The sequence below is a fragment of the Bombus fervidus genome, chromosome 7 (assembly GCF_041682495.2).
Source record: "Bombus fervidus isolate BK054 chromosome 7, iyBomFerv1, whole genome shotgun sequence".
Classification (NCBI taxonomy): Eukaryota; Metazoa; Arthropoda; class Insecta; order Hymenoptera; family Apidae; genus Bombus; species Bombus fervidus.
Genome location: NC_091523.1, coordinates 10228035 through 10244472, shown reverse-complemented (window position 1 = coordinate 10244472; position 16438 = coordinate 10228035). Strand labels below are relative to the sequence as shown.

The 16438-nt window shown below is 33.7% G+C and overlaps 4 protein-coding genes and 1 long non-coding RNA gene across 6 annotated transcripts; 3 read left to right on the top strand and 2 right to left on the bottom strand.

Moving 5' to 3' along the window:
* Positions 1 to 2223: 2223 nt before the first annotated feature.
* Positions 2224 to 5101, bottom strand: LOC139988781 (aquaporin AQPAe.a). Its single transcript, XM_072006504.1, has 6 exons — positions 4961 to 5101; positions 4722 to 4897; positions 4447 to 4590; positions 3782 to 4015; positions 3610 to 3690; positions 2224 to 3302 (listed from the first exon to the last, which is right to left on the bottom strand). The coding sequence occupies exons 1-6, from the start codon at positions 4992 to 4994 to the stop codon at positions 3084 to 3086; spliced, it is 888 nt and encodes a 295-aa protein (XP_071862605.1). The 5' UTR covers positions 4995 to 5101; the 3' UTR covers positions 2224 to 3083.
* A 32-nt stretch (positions 5102 to 5133) lies between these two features.
* Positions 5134 to 8923, top strand: LOC139988777 (odorant receptor 43a-like). Of its 2 annotated transcripts, XM_072006500.1 has the most exons (5): positions 5134 to 6536; positions 8180 to 8279; positions 8368 to 8478; positions 8581 to 8736; positions 8808 to 8923. In XM_072006500.1, the coding sequence occupies exons 1-5, from the start codon at positions 5719 to 5721 to the stop codon at positions 8859 to 8861; spliced, it is 1239 nt and encodes a 412-aa protein (XP_071862601.1). In that variant the 5' UTR covers positions 5134 to 5718; the 3' UTR covers positions 8862 to 8923. The 2 variants fall into 2 exon arrangements, with proteins under 2 accessions (XP_071862601.1, XP_071862600.1); XM_072006499.1 differs by having other exon boundaries at positions 8581 to 8853.
* Positions 8358 to 10647, bottom strand: LOC139988784 (uncharacterized). The gene is made up of 2 exons (XR_011800213.1): positions 10519 to 10647; positions 8358 to 9158 (listed from the first exon to the last, which is right to left on the bottom strand). It is a non-coding gene; the product is annotated as an uncharacterized lncRNA (long non-coding RNA).
* Positions 9913 to 12523, top strand: LOC139988778 (putative odorant receptor 92a). Its single transcript, XM_072006501.1, has 5 exons — positions 9913 to 10783; positions 11719 to 11818; positions 11894 to 12004; positions 12113 to 12268; positions 12351 to 12523. The coding sequence occupies exons 1-5, from the start codon at positions 9993 to 9995 to the stop codon at positions 12402 to 12404; spliced, it is 1212 nt and encodes a 403-aa protein (XP_071862602.1). The 5' UTR covers positions 9913 to 9992; the 3' UTR covers positions 12405 to 12523.
* Positions 12524 to 12971: 448 nt separating this feature from the next.
* LOC139988957 (odorant receptor 10-like) lies at positions 12972 to 15483 on the top strand. Its single transcript, XM_072006774.1, has 5 exons — positions 12972 to 13928; positions 14313 to 14412; positions 14475 to 14585; positions 14999 to 15154; positions 15220 to 15483. Exons 1-5 carry the CDS (start codon positions 13132 to 13134, stop codon positions 15268 to 15270), a joined length of 1215 nt encoding a protein of 404 aa, XP_071862875.1. The 5' UTR covers positions 12972 to 13131; the 3' UTR covers positions 15271 to 15483.
* The last annotated feature ends 955 nt before the right edge of the window (positions 15484 to 16438 follow it).

The following is a 16438-nucleotide window of genomic DNA, read 5'->3' as shown; positions in this document are numbered from 1 at the left end:
CGGTCATAACTCTGACCCATGTCACGCAATAAATAGCATCATGTTTGCAAACACACACGAGCTACATATATGTGTAGCGTGATACAGGTCAGCATTCTGAGGTTAATGAGGTTGATCATGGCAGGAAAAATAACGTGACACGTTAATCACGTGTTAATTTTATCATATTTGCTCAATCACGTGTCCCAATGACCTTCCAAAACCAACGACGCTTATGCAAAGGGCGCGTATTATTGCGCAATACAGGCTTCACGTGACAGCTGTAGCTCTATCGATTTTTCGTATGCGTCTTCTGACCTAATGCGTAGTATCTTGCTTGAAGGGCGCGTAACTGATGCAATTTTATTCATGGGAATAAGGATCGTGGTCAAGATCCCTACGATATAAAATCTTTTGTGTAGCTTTTCAAACATGTAATATACAATAATAGAAACTGGAATAATTTTAAGGGTTGAATGATGAAAGGAAAATTACCAGACAGCCTGGCCATAGAAGTGGAAGCATAAAACTGAGCAGATGTTCGCGATAAATTCACACACAACCGGGAGGGGCAAGAACAGAACCGGAATATGTCTATCGACATATGTATCCAGCTGGATGCAGACCGCGCGTCTCCTAATGTTTTCATTGCTCTCTCAGGTGCACGAATGCGTAACATTCTGGAATGATATGGTTTCGTAGCTGCTTAACTACTCGACATATACATATACGCATGCATACGTGTGTATAATGTAGTCGGACGATGCTCGTATAAAATACTATAAATTTAATAGCGTTGTCTGTGCAACCTCTGAGTCGGATATATTTAAAAACTATCATATAGTTAACGATACTGATCCTCGTATGGCTTAATGCATTGTGACGATCGTGGTGTTTGTGCACCTTGCTGATTATGGATATTCAACATTCATACGTTGTTTTATCAACCGTTGTGTCGCATGCAACAGCGGCCATCTTCTTATCGACCGAGTTCACCTTTTAATACGTTTTAACGTCGCGTCAACTATACATATACGTGATATTAGCAACGATAATGATTGAAAATATTATGGGGATTCAATTTTGTTATATAACATCGTGCTTATCAAGAAAGAGAAAAATTTGGTTTCTGTCATTGAGATTTTGGATTTTATTTTCGTAAAGACAAATAATATTATTAATATTATTAATAGAAGAAACGAATCAATTGAAAGCGGGAACAACGTGTTTCAAATGCTCCAGTCTCGGTTTCCAGAACGTTCCATGGATGGATGCAGCAGGTAATCGATAGTTGCAGCGGTTGAGTTTTATTCTATATATATAGAATAAAACTCACATATATGTGTGTGTGTGTGCGTCACGCGCACGCGTGCATATAGAAAAATAGAAAAAGAGAGAAACGTCCATCTATATGTATATAGTAAATGTATCAGAGTACTTGTAATTACATGCTTTTGATCACGTATTCTTGGGTCGTTCCTTTTGAACGAGTAGAACAACGTTTAAACGCGCAATTAGCCCTAATCTCGGAAAAGTAAAATTCTTATGAACTGTTTGGAAATATATTACGCGTAAAGCTATGTCGAAATATGTGGGAGGTTTCCTTAATTATAGCTTACGCAGATACGCACAGTCAGACCGAAATACGATTAATACATATTCTCCTGCGGCTACTATAACCTGAGAACTATCTCCCTGTTTTGTGTTTCCTCTTTGTTTTTACAACATGTTGCGGTTAGAAATCCGATATCGTTTACATATAGGGTGGCAATGCACATAAAAACAGGTCGTTGATAAAATTTATTGTCAAAGAGCTTTAAAGTAAAAATTAACTCTTTCAATAATTGATTCGTTCACCTCAATCTGGTGAAGCAATTGCATATAACTGGTCTATAACTGGTGGTTATTTAGTGGTGCGCTTAATGGTATATTTTATGAAAAAAAGTACTCAGCAGTTGTGTGGAAGAACTAATAATAGGTTTATACCCAATGATTGTCGCCTCGTTTCACGCATTGATCTCTACATAATAAAGCGCAACTCGGAAAAAAACAAACATTTGTTTACATTACGTTTCCATTTTTGTCTAGACTGGCACGATATTCTTTATACATAGATAAAATGGATACAGGGACACGTTGCACGTCAATTTTACTTTCATAAAAAATTAAAAAAATTTACTTAACGGTTGAATTTAAGTAGGACGGGTAACGTTTTGTGAATTGAAAATAAAATACACAACTGGCAAGCAGATATTTTGTTATACCATAAGTAATTTAACCCCCAAGACGTAGAACACAGGTGTGGTTGGAGCTTAAAATTCTAGAGCCGCCCTATTGATTCAAATTGTGACGACGTATTTGTGGAACATGAATCTGCGCAGAATTTTCATGTCAGAAATAAACCTTTCCACGTTGTCACCTGACTACGTTCTTAAAGTAGTTATTTGTCCCGTGTGTACATACATTGAGTATATTGGTTCATTAAAGCAGATCATTGAGGAAAATGCTGAGCTCCTTGAGAAAATAGAATAGCTTTAAATAGAAACTGTATGAACTGTATGAGTCAAAGATACTTGGAAGATACTCTGACACTCTAAATACTGTATGTACCTACTTAGAAGAAATTACGTCTCATTTTGATTTTTTTATTGAACAAATATATTTTTGGTATATAAATATGTGAATTTTTAAATTAGACATATTGAGAATTGTTACATCACTTAAACACTTATCATTTTCCCTACTAGCACAAGTTACTCTCGTATTATCCGGGAATATTAAATAATTTGAATTAAAGAAATCGTTACACTTTTTTATACATCCTACAGCTACATAACCACAAAATAATTAATCTATAAATCACACTTATACTGTTAAATAGTAAGTAAATAGTATAAGTGATGTCAATTTTGTTGAAATAATACAAGGCGAGATAAATACTGTATATATATATACGAGATAAATGCAATATATGTTGATGGAAATACAGTGCACGTCATACTTTAACGCGCAGCGACACCCGTGGTGGCGTCATTGAACTACTCTAGATATTATGGAAGACTGTTGCTAACGGTCGATAATGAATAATCGTACCTTAACAGTTATCAAGCAGCTTCCTCGGCCTTTACTAATTCGAGATTTTCTTCCTTAACATTTCTTTCTTCTTTGGAATTTATGTCTTGCAACGATGATTTAATCGATTTCATTTCTATATACCTAAGATGAGATTGTAAGTCCTGTACGTCCGCTTTTTTTTCCGCAAACAGATACACATATGTATACGTTCCAAGGAAAGCGCCTGCAGTCGGTCCGAACCAGTAAATCTAGAAGAATTTTTATGAAAGCAAAAAAAAAAAAAAGAACGATTATCGCTACTTATGATATAATCTAATCAGCGCACTGTGAACAAATATTTGCACTGCTCTTTTCTCTAACCTACGAGGTATCATCTCCGAATCGATAACGTTAACAAGGAAAATCTAAAGTGCGGAAACTTGTTTTTTATCGAGTACGATGAAGATTAAAGTTTAAGATCGTAAGATTATATAAAATATGACGTTGGAAAGATTTGTGTAAATCTTGAAGAGGCATCAAATAAATCATATTATTTAGTAATAAAATTCAGCTCACCCATTGATCCGTCCAGTTCCCATTCCAAAAAGCTGGGCCGAAAGTACGCGCAGGATTCATACTACAACCAGTGTAAGGACTCTAAAAGAGTATATTTTTCAAAATTGAATAAATGAATAAATTTCTTGTGTTTTCTAAACAGTGTCATATTTTCAATTGTGAAACTTTTTACCGCCGCGAGTGAAATGCCAACAACAGAGAAGCCAAATCGGATCGCCGTGGAATCTGTTGTATGAGCGCATCTTGGGTCCCAAGTAGCGCACGCTGCGCAAAGTATGAACGACGTACAAAGAATTTCGATTAAAATGGCTTGCGTGGTGTTGATTCCAGGATGAACGACTGTTACACAATGACCCACCGACGAATTTGAATATCCATCATTGAACAACTCGGGCGGAGTTATTGTCTGTTCCATTAAAATTACAATTAAACGAACATTCAGTACAGTAGTTAACAAGTTTTTTATCATCGCGATATATCTATGACGTATCGGTTTATCGTTCAAGTCTGACGTTAGATTTGTGCGAGAAAGATAATTTTTCATCTTCTAATCATATAAGAATTTACAAAGAATGCTTTAGACTCGTGTAATACGTATACAAAGTGTTATGTAATATGTTCAATTAATACAATAATTTATATATGCATAAGTGAAAATCCGACATATATCGCGTATAATTACTGTATATAGCGATATAAATCAGTTCAAAATTATGTGAAACGTTTTATACGTGTATAAGTGTAAAATTTACACGTGTCATACAAAATTATTACAGAAAAATCCATCGTTTTAGTTAATTATGTTCGTACAATAGTAATAAAACTAAAAATTCATACCATGAGTAATCCATATCCGATAGTAGCTCCAATGAATTGTGCTATTGCATAGAGAATACCTGTTGGAATGGTTTTAATTCCAAAAATAACTGCCCCTATGGTGACAGCAGGATTTAAATGCGCACCGCTTATATGTCCTAACATCTATGACAAAAATTAGATTTTCTATAACTGCAGTGATAAATTAAATAAATAATCACAATATTACAATCTGCTACGTAAAACTTATTTCTCCTTTCTTCGACTTTTTTTTACAAAATGTAAAATATTCTTACCATAATCAAAAGGTTGACAGTCATACCGAACGCCATAGATGTCTGTAATGGCGGTGGCAATATCGGTCCCATCGTCCCTAAAGAACCCATGCAACCAATGAACAGAAGTATCGCAGTGCCCAGCACTTCAGCGATGAACATCGTGGTCGTACCCTTTTGCACAGACCACATTGAGCCTGAAAAACACCAGAACACGTTGAATTCTTTCATCATGTTCCGACTAATTTCGATAAACTCACTTTGGGAATCTTTGCTGCGGGTGTCGTTCTCCATCGTATCCCTCCGAGCCTTTAACTTGAACTAACAGCTACCGTAACGATGCTTTTACCGCAATCAGTACTCGAATTCCGTTCGACAATACTAATCATCGGTGGCTATCATACTCCGCAATAATGTAAAAAAAGAGAGTCTTATCGAAGAGTGTGAACGATATGTTGCATTCTTTGTCCAATCAGTGCTTGATTATGCATCTCAAGAGGAGTTACAAGAAATTTCATGTTTTTCCAAAGCTCTGACTCAGAGGTTACGTTAAATCCTATCAAAAGACATCGTACAGTTTTACTAACCTTTTTGTGAAAGAAGATTTTCTTACCGGTAAGGGAAAAATTGCACGAGTTACATAAATGCTACAAGCAAATCGCACGGGCATTTCAAGAAAATGACCTGAACACGAGTAAACGTTTTGAACAATCTTCGAACCCCGATTTATTCATAGGTGATATTTTGGTCAGAATAGATATGAAATTATAGCGTTCACTTTGCATACGAACGTGTTCTGCATTGCAACCGGAAATAAACTTCGTAAACTACGTATTAAATAAATTGCACCAATTTTCGATTCTACACTCGAAAATATTTGCATTACAATTTCATAAGCTGGTAACAATTTTTCTACGGTCAATCGTTCCATCCGACTTTCCACGCAAGCGCCAATAGTCTTTGTCTGTTAGTATTTTTCGCAGCAGTTCAAACAGAGTTCTATCGTACGTCCGAAGGCATGAAAAAAGTAATATCAGTTGATATGAGTGAGAAAATCGGAAATTCTACGAATTATCGCAACGCCCATTACGAATCGGACGCCGAATACACGATACATGTTGCCAAGACATTGTTGAAACTGATCGGAATCTGGCCTAGAAGGGATACGTTCCTAGATAACGTTAAAATGTATATTCAAACAACGATAGTTTTTTCCCTTATGTGTTTTTTATTAATACCACACGTGATTTATACTTATTTCGATTGCGAAAATCTGATCAAGTACATGAAAGTAATCGCCGCACAGATTTTCAGCCTTTTGGCGGTCATCAAATTTTGGACGGTAATTTTTAATAGAAAAGAAATTAGATTTTGCTTAGACCAAATCAAAATACAATACAGGGACGTGAAATGCGAAGAGGATCGGCTGGTAATGATCAATTGTGCAAAGATTGGTCGATTTTTTACAATGATGTATTTGAGCCTTAGTTACACCGGTGCTTTGCCCTATCATATTATTTTACCTTTAATATCAGAGAGAATTGTAAAAGCTGATAATACCACTCAAATACCTTTGCCTTACTTGAGCGACTATATTTTCTTCACTGTCGAAAATTCACCGATCTACGAGATCACGTTTGTCTTGCAAATATTCATCAGTAGCATTATACTGTCTACGAATTGTGGGATTTATAGCCTTATTGCTTCTATAACGATGCACTGTTGCGGACTGTTCGAAGTTACCAGTAGAAGAATCGAGACACTTCATAAATGGAACAAATGCGATTTACATGATCGCGTTGTTGATATCGTTCAGTACCATTTGAAAGCGATTGGGTAAGAATTTTTATATTATTTAGTAATTAAGTTTATAGCATTAATAAGTAAATTAATAAGTATCGTTTTATTATTACATTTGGTATTAACGAGTTTTACATTCTTCGTGTATGGGACTTGAGAATAATGGAATATAAAACTGTATTTATAACACTGCAGGGATTGTGGATCCAAAAATTCTATCGTAGATATTATTGATTATTTTAACAATCAATTATTAAGTAAAATAACGATAATAATGATAATTTATTTGTATCATAGCCTATTACCCTGAGGTTGTTGCTTATTCCAGGAATTAATTGCCTAGTCAAGGAATTAACTATATTATATTCTCACGTTAAATGTATAATTCCTATATTATATTGTTATTTTATTGTGTTTATTAAACAGAATGTAAATATCTATTTATGCCAATTATTTATAACATACATAAAAAATTACTACAAGTTTTTTTGACATAGTGAATTTATACATATATTGAATATGTAAATACATGTATATGCAATGATTACTTTTCGTGTGCAAGTTTTACGATGTACGTATTTGAAAATGTTTATAAAAAGGTTTCGCGTATATCTTACAGATAAACTACATTTTCCATTGTGTTAAGAGAATTATATATTTGTATTAGATATTTAAATGGTTATATTATATATATTTAACTACTTGTGTTTATCCAACATAGTTGGACTTTATGTATGTTATTGTCAAGAACGTAAGTTATATGTTCTGACTATAACTCTATGTAACTCAATGCTCATTTTTGTAATCGTCGAAACAAATTTCCCTTCTGTTATTCGGTCCCTTCTGATGGGAGGGAATTATTTGACCGTTAAACTCGTTCTTCGAAATATTGGTCGATACTTAATACTGCCTTAACTATTATTATAAACCTATGCCCCTACTGGATGCCTCTTAACATATTTTATTATATAGGTATTTATTACATTATATTACATTAGACATTTTGATTGATTTATAGTAATAGTATGTAAATTTTATCAAAATGTATATATTAATGACGAATTAGTGATTAGAAACAATATTTATGGAACGCGTCTTTTATGCAATCATTAGACTATAAATCTAAATTACTCATTAAAAGTATAGTAATAATATATTTTTCTATATACTTTATATACTCTACATATATTTAATACTTAAATATCATTGACTGTATTAGTATCAGAAATACCTCTATCAGTTTCGAGTACTTCCCTTTCAATCTGACAAATAATTCGAAAATTAAAAGAATCTGAAAATAAAGAGGTTCTCAACTAACAAAACAGTTGTATAAGGTTTGGCAATTAGAAATGCCAGTTTCATTATTGCATACTGATTTCCAAAATTCAATTTAATATATTAATTTAATATAATATATACACTATGATATTTATATAAAATATAATATAATATATATTAATATACTATAATATATTATTATACGTAATTATGACGATTATAAAAAATATAATCATTGGAGTTTGATATGTGATCGAAATTAAAATACATCTTGTCGAAAACAAACAAGTATCGAGATTATTTTAATGGTATATTCCATATAGTAACATACATTAATTTTTCCTGTCAATACATATATACATTTTAATTACATCTGTTTGACGTTAAAAAATAAATTTCAGATACTCTGCATTGATTGGAAAATCACTCAGCATCGTATTTTTATCGGAGATGGTTGGCTGTACCATTATAATATGCTTCCTAGAATTCGGTGTGATAATGGTATAATAGAATGTAGTACTTAATTACAATAAAAAAAAAAAAAAAACGAAATAATACGAGCTACTATAATCCACTGTCTTCTTTTTAGGAATGGGAAGATCATAAAACGTTGAGCACACTAACATATTTCGTATTAATGACATCGATTTTCGTAAATGTGTTTATAATATCGTTCATCGGTGATCGTCTGAAACAAGAGGTACTCCTCCAATTTCAAACAAATCTGTTTTAATCAAACATGTTTGAAGTAATTAATTCGTGTACGTCTCTCTTTTTTTATGTCGTTTTATTTACTGAAAAGAGCGAGAGAATAGGGGAAACATCGTACTTTCTACCATGGTACGATTTTCCGGTGGACGTAGCGAAGAATATAAACATGATCATGCTCAGAACCAGTCTACCATCGTGTTTGTCTGGAGCGAACATATTAGAACTGTCGCTTCAAGCATTTTGTGACGTAAGTCCCCATACACATTATTTTAAATATATTGATAGAAAACTTTTTGAGCAGAGGAAGGATTATTGTAGGTTTGTAAAACTTCAGCAGCTTATTTCAATTTTCTACGAGCAATGACGGTATGAAGATATTTAACAACGTGTTCGAAGATAAATGTGATTAAGAGTAACTAGTAACACATTGCACATGAAGATGCTTTGAGAAAGATAATAAATATTCTTTTCTTATTTATCAGACTCTTCCATTCAATACAGCAGACTCATTATTCAATAAAGCATAAGAACGACCAATACAAAGAACAAAGTATTCTTACCATAATCAGAAGATTGACGAAGTCATGTCGAATTGACGCCGCGGTCTACCACTTGGCGATGAACATCGTCGTCGCACTGTCGTGCCCTCCTGAATGGATTATATTGAGCCTGAAAAACACCGTGAAACATTGAATTCATTCGACAGGTCCCGACTAAATTCAATAAACTCATTTTTAGAATTTTTATTTTTAATGTCGTTCTCCGTGATGTCCCAAAAAGTTTTAAATTTAAACTAACACCTACCGTAACGGTGTTCTTACCGTAATCAGCAGTCGAATTACGTGCGACGATGTTAATCATCGGTAGCTATCGTGCTTCGTAATAATAGTTGGAAAGAAACTATGTTACCGAGTGTGAACGATAACGTTGTATTCTTCAAATCAGCGCACGATTATGCAGTTCAAGAGAACTCACAAGAAATTTCACATTTCTGCTATTAAAGTTTCATCAAGATTAACAATATCGTACATGGAAACGTTGACTCAGAAGTTACATTAGATCGTATCAAAAGATATTATATAGTTTTACTATCCCTTTCGTCGCAAACGATTTTCTTACCGATGACGGGAAACACGAAAGAGAAATTGGTCAAGTTGCACACATGTTACAAGTAAATCGCATGGATACTACAAGAAAATGATCAAAATACGGGTAAACGTTTTGGACAATCTTCGAATTGCGATTTATTCATACGAGACAGTTCAATCGGAATGGATAGAAATTGTACGTATTAAATAAATTGCACTCATTTTCGAATCTGCACTCGAAATATTTGCATTATAGTTTCATGAGATTGTAGCAAATTGTCTTCGGACAATCGTTCCATCTGATTTTCCACGCAAGCGCCAATGGCCAATGTCTGTTAATACTTTTCGCAACCTTTCGAACAGTGTTCTATCGCACGTCGGAAGAAATAGGAAGCTACACATACCATCGACCGATATGAGCGAGAAAATAAAAAATATAATTTATCGTAACGACCATTACAAATCGGATTCCGAATACGTGATACACGTCGCCAAGATATTGTTAACGCTGATAGGAATTTGGCCTAGAAAGGATACGTTCCTAGATAACGTTAAAATGTATACCCAAACAGTAACAGTTTTTATCCTCATGTGTTTCTTACTAATACCACACGTGATTTATACTTATTTCGATTGCGAAGATCTAACCAAGTATATGAAGGTGATCGCCGCACAGGTTTTTAGCCTTTTGGCGATCATTAAATTTTGGACGCTAATTTTTAATAGAAAAGAAATTCGATTTTGCTTGAACGAGATCGAAATACAGTACAAGGACGTGGAATGCGAGGAAGATCGGCTGATAATGCTGAATTGTGCAAAAATTGGTCGGTACTTTACAATGGTATATTTGGCCCTTGGTTACTCTGGTGCTTTGCCCTACCATATTATTTTGCCTCTAATATCGGAGAGAATTGTGAAAGCTGATAATACCACTCAGATACCTTTGCCTTATTTGAGTGATTATGTTTTCTTCGTCATCGAAGATTCACCGATCTACGAGATCACGTTCGTCGTCCAGATGTGCATCAGTTGCATCATAATGACTACGAATTATGGAATTTATAGCTTGATTGCTTCTATAACGATGCACTCTTGCTGTTTGTTCGAAGTTACCAGTAGAAGAATCGAGAAGCTTCGTAAATGGGATAAACGAGATTTACACGATCGCATTGCTGATATCGTTCAATGTCATCTGAAAGCAATTGAGTAAGAATTATCATATTATTATATGTAATACAAATTATGTCATATTATTATATGTAACAAGTTTTTCTTTGTTATATGTAAGGTTTGAGTACAAAGATTGCAGGTTTATTAATTTAACCCTGCAGAGGTCGTGGTCCTAAAAGTTTTGCCGTAGATCATGATGTATCCGACGAATATACAATAACAAACGTTAATCTTATTTTATAGACCGTTAACCTTTTTTCATAAATATATTCTATAAAAATATCAATTTTTATGTAAAAATAGATACAATTTATCGTTATTGAAATGTCAAATATCTATAACATATATGTATAACAAATGATAGTACTATATACTCGTAAGTATAGAAATATCTTAGATCCACAGTAATAAACGAAATAACAAAAATATCTTTTAAATCGACGATCTGTACGTGGAATATATAAATTTCATTTGTTATAACAGCTGTTTTTGGAGGCAAGCTTTGCAACGCATCTGTTTAAACATATTTACAAATCAACTAGGATCTCCACAGGGTTAAGAAAATGATATTGTTGTATATTGTATATGTATGTATTTAATGGTTATACTATGTTTCACTACACGATCATACAACAAAGTTGCACTTTATGTAAAAATATTATCAAGAGGTAGTTCCCAAGATTTATTCTTGTCGTTTTTGTATCTATACGTGTCGGAACAAAACTTCAGTGTTGTTATGCACCCTGCTTTCTGTTCGAGTAGTCAGCGCGGTTTCTTCATGCTTTGGTCGCTATCATCCATCATCGCTACCATCGTTAAGGTATTCGTTCGAAATATTTGTCGATAGCAATATGATCTCGACCATACACCTAGTTAGTTTTCACATAGTACATATTTACTTATATTAATAATTTCTGAATTTTTTCTTAATTACAACTGCTCTTGTTTGACGTTTAAAAAATGATTTATAGATACTCTGCAGTTATTGGAAAATCTCTTAGCATCGTATTTCTATCGGAGATGGTTGGCTGCACCATTATAATATGCTTCCTAGAATTTGGCGTGATTATGGTATAGCAGAATTTAATATTTAATAATATGAAAGAAATTGAACAACAGAGTATGTTATACTCCACTATTTTTTAGGAATGGGAAGATCATAAAACATTCAGTACAATAACATATTTCGTATTAATGACATCGATGTTTGTAAACGTGTTTATAATATCGTTCATTGGTGATCGTCTCAAACAAGAGGTACGCCTCCAGTTTCAAACGATCTCTTTTTATCAAATATGTTTGAAGTAAATAATGATATTAATTGGTATACGCCTCTCTTTCAATGTTGCTTTATTTACTGAAAAGAGCGAAAGAATAGGAGAAACATCGTACTTTCTGCCATGGTACGATTTTCCGTTGAACGAAGCTAAGAATGTAAGGACAATCATACTAAGAACTAGATTACCATCGAGTTTGTCCGGGGCTAAGATATTAGATCTCTCGCTTCAAGCATTTTGCGACGTAAGTTCCGTATATATATATATTTTTTAACGTAGTAGTAGCAAAACTTTTCAAACAGAAAAAGAAAAGAAGATAATTTTAGGTGGTTAAAACTTCAGCAGCATATTTCAATGTTCTGCGTGCAATGGCTGCATGAAAATTCACGCAAAAAAAGATTTCAACTATATTCAACAACATATACGAAAATAAATGTGATTAAGAGTAAATATTAACACATTACACATGAAACTGTTTTAAAACAGATAATAAACATTTTCGTTTTGTTTATTTCTTTCCTTCATTCTTTCTACCATTTTATTCAATACACATTGTGCCTACTATTTTATTAAGTAACTATATGGACAACTCATTCCTTCCCACAATAGTTCTTTAAAATGACTAACTGTTAGAAATTGTGATCCGTGAAATCCTTGCAAAAATGAAAACAGAAAATGTTTCTTGGAAAATCATTGAATCAGTATTAACAAAATGAATTGTGATCAGATATGATAATTCTATGGAAAATTATATGCAGGAAGGTAGATGTTCCAGAAAGCTGCTAAATTATAGAGGGACAGAGCGGAAAGGGATACTGGCGATACATTGGTTCAATTTAGTAACCTGAAAAGTTTTCACCATATCTACCGGAAATTGATCTCTAAATTACTCTCAAGATACGTATACTTTCGCAAAATGATTACTGTTATTACTAGATATAGACAGTAAACCATTCGATACTCACTTCGCGATGCTTAAAAATTTATAAACGCGAACGCAAGCGTATGCTTGCCGTTTGAAAGGGATAGTGGTGCTTCCCTTTGTAAACATTTCATCGCGCACATTTGACCAATCGAGCTTGAGCTTTCAGCCACTGGAAAAAGAAAATGATGAAAACAAATGAAACAAAAGATAAAAAAGAAGTAGAGAAGGATTTGAAGCAAAGTTTAAGATACGTGGAACCCTTTATAATTGCACTTGGTGCCTGGCCACTTCCTCCACAATCATCGTTGTGTATGAAGATATTGCAACGGGTTATTCGTTTCATTATTATTTTCTTGACATTGTTTTTCATCAGTCCAGGTTTTTATTACGTATTCTTCAAGGAAAAAAGCAACAAAAGGAAACTGCAAATAATAACGACGTACATCAACAGCTTGGTCCAGTTGATCAAGTACATTATCATATTGTGCAGGATGAACGATATAAGAATACTGTCGGAGGAGATAAGGAACGATTGGTTACACAGCACAGAAGAAAATCGACAACTATTTCGTGAGAATGCGAAGATCGGTGAAAGAGTGGTATTCATAGCGGCCTTCACCTTGTATTCTGGTGGTTTCTGCTATCGAACTATTCTTCCACTTACAAGGAGCAGTATTGTTTTACCCAATAATATTACTATACGAATATTACCCAGTCCAACATACATCCCATTTATCGATGAACAGATCACTCCGAATTACGAGATAATTTTCATATTACAAGTTTTGAGTGGTTTTTGCATCTACACAATATTCAGCGGTGCCATTGGAATTATGATGATGATATGCTTGCATACATGCGGCTTAATAAGGATTTTAATAGACAAATTGGTGGATCTCACCGACAAGTCGGATACCAGCGAGGAAATTATTCGAGAGAAGATCGTAAATATCGTTGAGTATCACAGGAAGATCAAAAAGTAAGTGGAAGATTGGAGAATTCATGATAAAAACAATTTATGTAAAATTTTTTCATTTCTTTGAAAATTACGCATTTCAGTAGTGAGAATGCAAATCTCGTAATGGAATCGTTATTATACAAGAACATCTGTGTTTTAACTTAAAGTCGTATAAATTTTAAACCGCTCCATAAAAACTTTTGTCATTAGGACCACACTTCCTCAATATTATTGGCCACATTGAAGATACTAGAATAATCTTGTACTCCTTATTTTCTCTATTAGAATAGAATAGGCAACGTGAACAACAATTTCTTGTAATGAGTTCTTTAATCGAATCCGAGGATTTGTTTAGTGACGAAGTGTCAAATATCATATTCATAGTGTCCATCATCGTCCTTTCAGATTCTTAAGTAACGGACAACTGCTCTCCGAGTACATTTCTTTTCTTGAGCTCTTTAACGGCGCGGGTATTGTCTGTTTGATAGGATATGCTGTCATAGTGGTACGAGCGATATAAAGATAAATTGATTAGTTTTTGTAAATAAATCATAGATTATATTTCAGGAATGGGAAAATCTTAATACCGTCACTATATTGGTGTGCTTTACACTGCTAACAACTTTCACGTTCACCTCCTATACGATCTGTTCCATTGGCCAACTTCTTTTTGACGAAGTACGTAGACTGTGAATATTTCTACAAATTCATAATACGTGTAGACACAACTGAAGAAATACTGTCTAAGTACAGGTCTTTTTCAGCTTCTAAATATAACGAGTATTATATTCTCGATATTTTATACATTATAATAGATACGTTATAATGGACACCAGAATTTTGGAAACTGTGCTACTACTGCTAATTCAAATAAATAATAGAAATCTTCTTTTTTTTTTTTTAGCACAACTGATAATTTATATATTTAATTGTAGATTAGTTATAAAAGAACACAACAGTTTGTCGGCAGTAGTTAATGTGTTTATTGTGTTCATAAAAATCTAAATTTGCACAAACATCTGCACTTCATTATTATGCACCACTTTGAATATCATTAATAACATGAACTTTGTTATCAACTTTCTTACCAGAGCAATAATCTTGCACAAACGTGCGTCACGTTAGACTGGTACCGTCTCCCGATGAAACAGGCTCGGTATGTGGTACTAATAATGGTTATGTCGAATGATTCGATAAAATTGACTGCGGTGAAAGTGATGGATGTATCATTATCGACCTTTAGCGATGTAAGTATACATTAAGATTATAATCTCGCAAAACTTTTGTTCGCACTGCAAAATATATTTTCTAGATTATGAAAGCGTCAATGGGATATTTAAATATGCTGCGAAACGTGACTTAATGTTACTTAATGTTGTTAATTTTGCATAAAACTTATGAAGCGTAGTATAGTGTCACTTAGAGATCTTACAGCAATGAATGCCGAGGTATATTTTTTATTTTAGTTTACTAGATTTTACACTTCTTGGACTACATGTTTCCAGACACTTAAGCAAAAACCGAAATTTCAAAACGTTTTGTATAATAACTGCATGTAATAGATTTCTGAAAGCTTTGTATAAGTGTTCAAATTTTTTCGTGAACCATTGCAACAGAGTATCAGTTGAAAAGCGGTTATCGCCAAAATTGACATAGTAATCTGCTATCCAACTCAGCGCAGTTTCTGTCCTCCATGAAATCATTCACTTCATTCTACAATAACAGATAATTTCAAAACCATAGTTTCCGTAATACTTTAATAATTGAACTGCAAATATGTATATACATACTGTGTATACAGCTCTTTTCCCTTATGTATAATACCCTTTTACGTCTATATATCGTTTTTATTGAAACTTACTGTGTGACAATAAACAATAAACAAATTGTATCCTCTCGAAAATATATATTATTGTAATATAATTGCGAATTGGCCGAATATTACAAAATTTATATTAAAATTTATGTATCTATTGTTTATACTGTCTATTTGGAAGTAGTTAACTTTAGTAAATGGTTGTGATAGAAATCTATTTGCGTCGTCATATATTTCGAATAACTGTAACATGCCGAGCAAAATATTCGTCGCTCTCTGGACAAACACTCACTTTCATAGATTACGAAGGATGCTGCTGGTAGTTCGCCATTACATAGATCTCGCGAGGAAATAGTTCTTGAAACAAGTTTCGGAGTTTAAGATTGTTGGTTACTGTCCTTCACTCTTAAGCGTTTCGCTTCTTATCAAGAATCGGTCGTTTGACCTGGACTGAGCTAGGAATTTTAGAGAATTAATTGCAGAAGCGTCTTGATATTCTGAGATTTTTAGTCATTGTCCTGCATTCTTGGACGTTCCGTTGCGTCTTTGGACATCGTGACGGAATCCAAGAGCTGTTTTGGTATCACAAGGTGTTAATCACTGCCCTTCACTCTTGGGTGTGTGTGTGACTCCAACGCGTCATTGCGAATCCGTGTCAACTACCAACATTGAAGACATTTTAGAGTCTACAATTGCACATCTCTCAGACTTCCTA

Excerpts from the sequence above, each read along its gene's own strand:
- LOC139988777 (XM_072006499.1), top strand. The coding sequence starts at position 5,719 with ATGAAAAAAGTAATATCAGTTGATATGAGTGAGAAAATCGGAAATTCT. Across the intron at positions 8,280-8,367 it reads TAGAATTCGGTGTGATAATG|GAATGGGAAGATCATAAAAC; the intron begins GTATAATAGAAT and ends TCTTCTTTTTAG. Across the intron at positions 8,479-8,580 it reads GTGATCGTCTGAAACAAGAG|AGCGAGAGAATAGGGGAAAC; the intron begins GTACTCCTCCAA and ends TTTACTGAAAAG.
- LOC139988778 (XM_072006501.1), top strand. The coding sequence starts at position 9,993 with ATGAGCGAGAAAATAAAAAATATAATTTATCGTAACGACCATTACAAA. Across the intron at positions 10,784-11,718 it reads TGTCATCTGAAAGCAATTGA|ATACTCTGCAGTTATTGGAA; the intron begins GTAAGAATTATC and ends AATGATTTATAG. Across the intron at positions 12,005-12,112 it reads GTGATCGTCTCAAACAAGAG|AGCGAAAGAATAGGAGAAAC; the intron begins GTACGCCTCCAG and ends TTTACTGAAAAG.
- LOC139988957 (XM_072006774.1), top strand. The coding sequence starts at position 13,132 with ATGATGAAAACAAATGAAACAAAAGATAAAAAAGAAGTAGAGAAGGAT. Across the intron at positions 14,413-14,474 it reads TAGGATATGCTGTCATAGTG|GAATGGGAAAATCTTAATAC; the intron begins GTACGAGCGATA and ends ATTATATTTCAG. Across the intron at positions 14,586-14,998 it reads GCCAACTTCTTTTTGACGAA|AGCAATAATCTTGCACAAAC; the intron begins GTACGTAGACTG and ends CTTTCTTACCAG.
- LOC139988781 (XM_072006504.1), bottom strand. The coding sequence starts at position 4,994 with ATGGAGAACGACACCCGCAGCAAAGATTCCCAAA. Across the intron at positions 4,591-4,721 it reads CTGTCAACCTTTTGATTATG|ATGTTAGGACATATAAGCGG; the intron begins GTAAGAATATTT and ends TTTTTGTCATAG. Across the intron at positions 4,016-4,446 it reads TCGGATATGGATTACTCATG|ACAATAACTCCGCCCGAGTT; the intron begins GTATGAATTTTT and ends TTAATGGAACAG.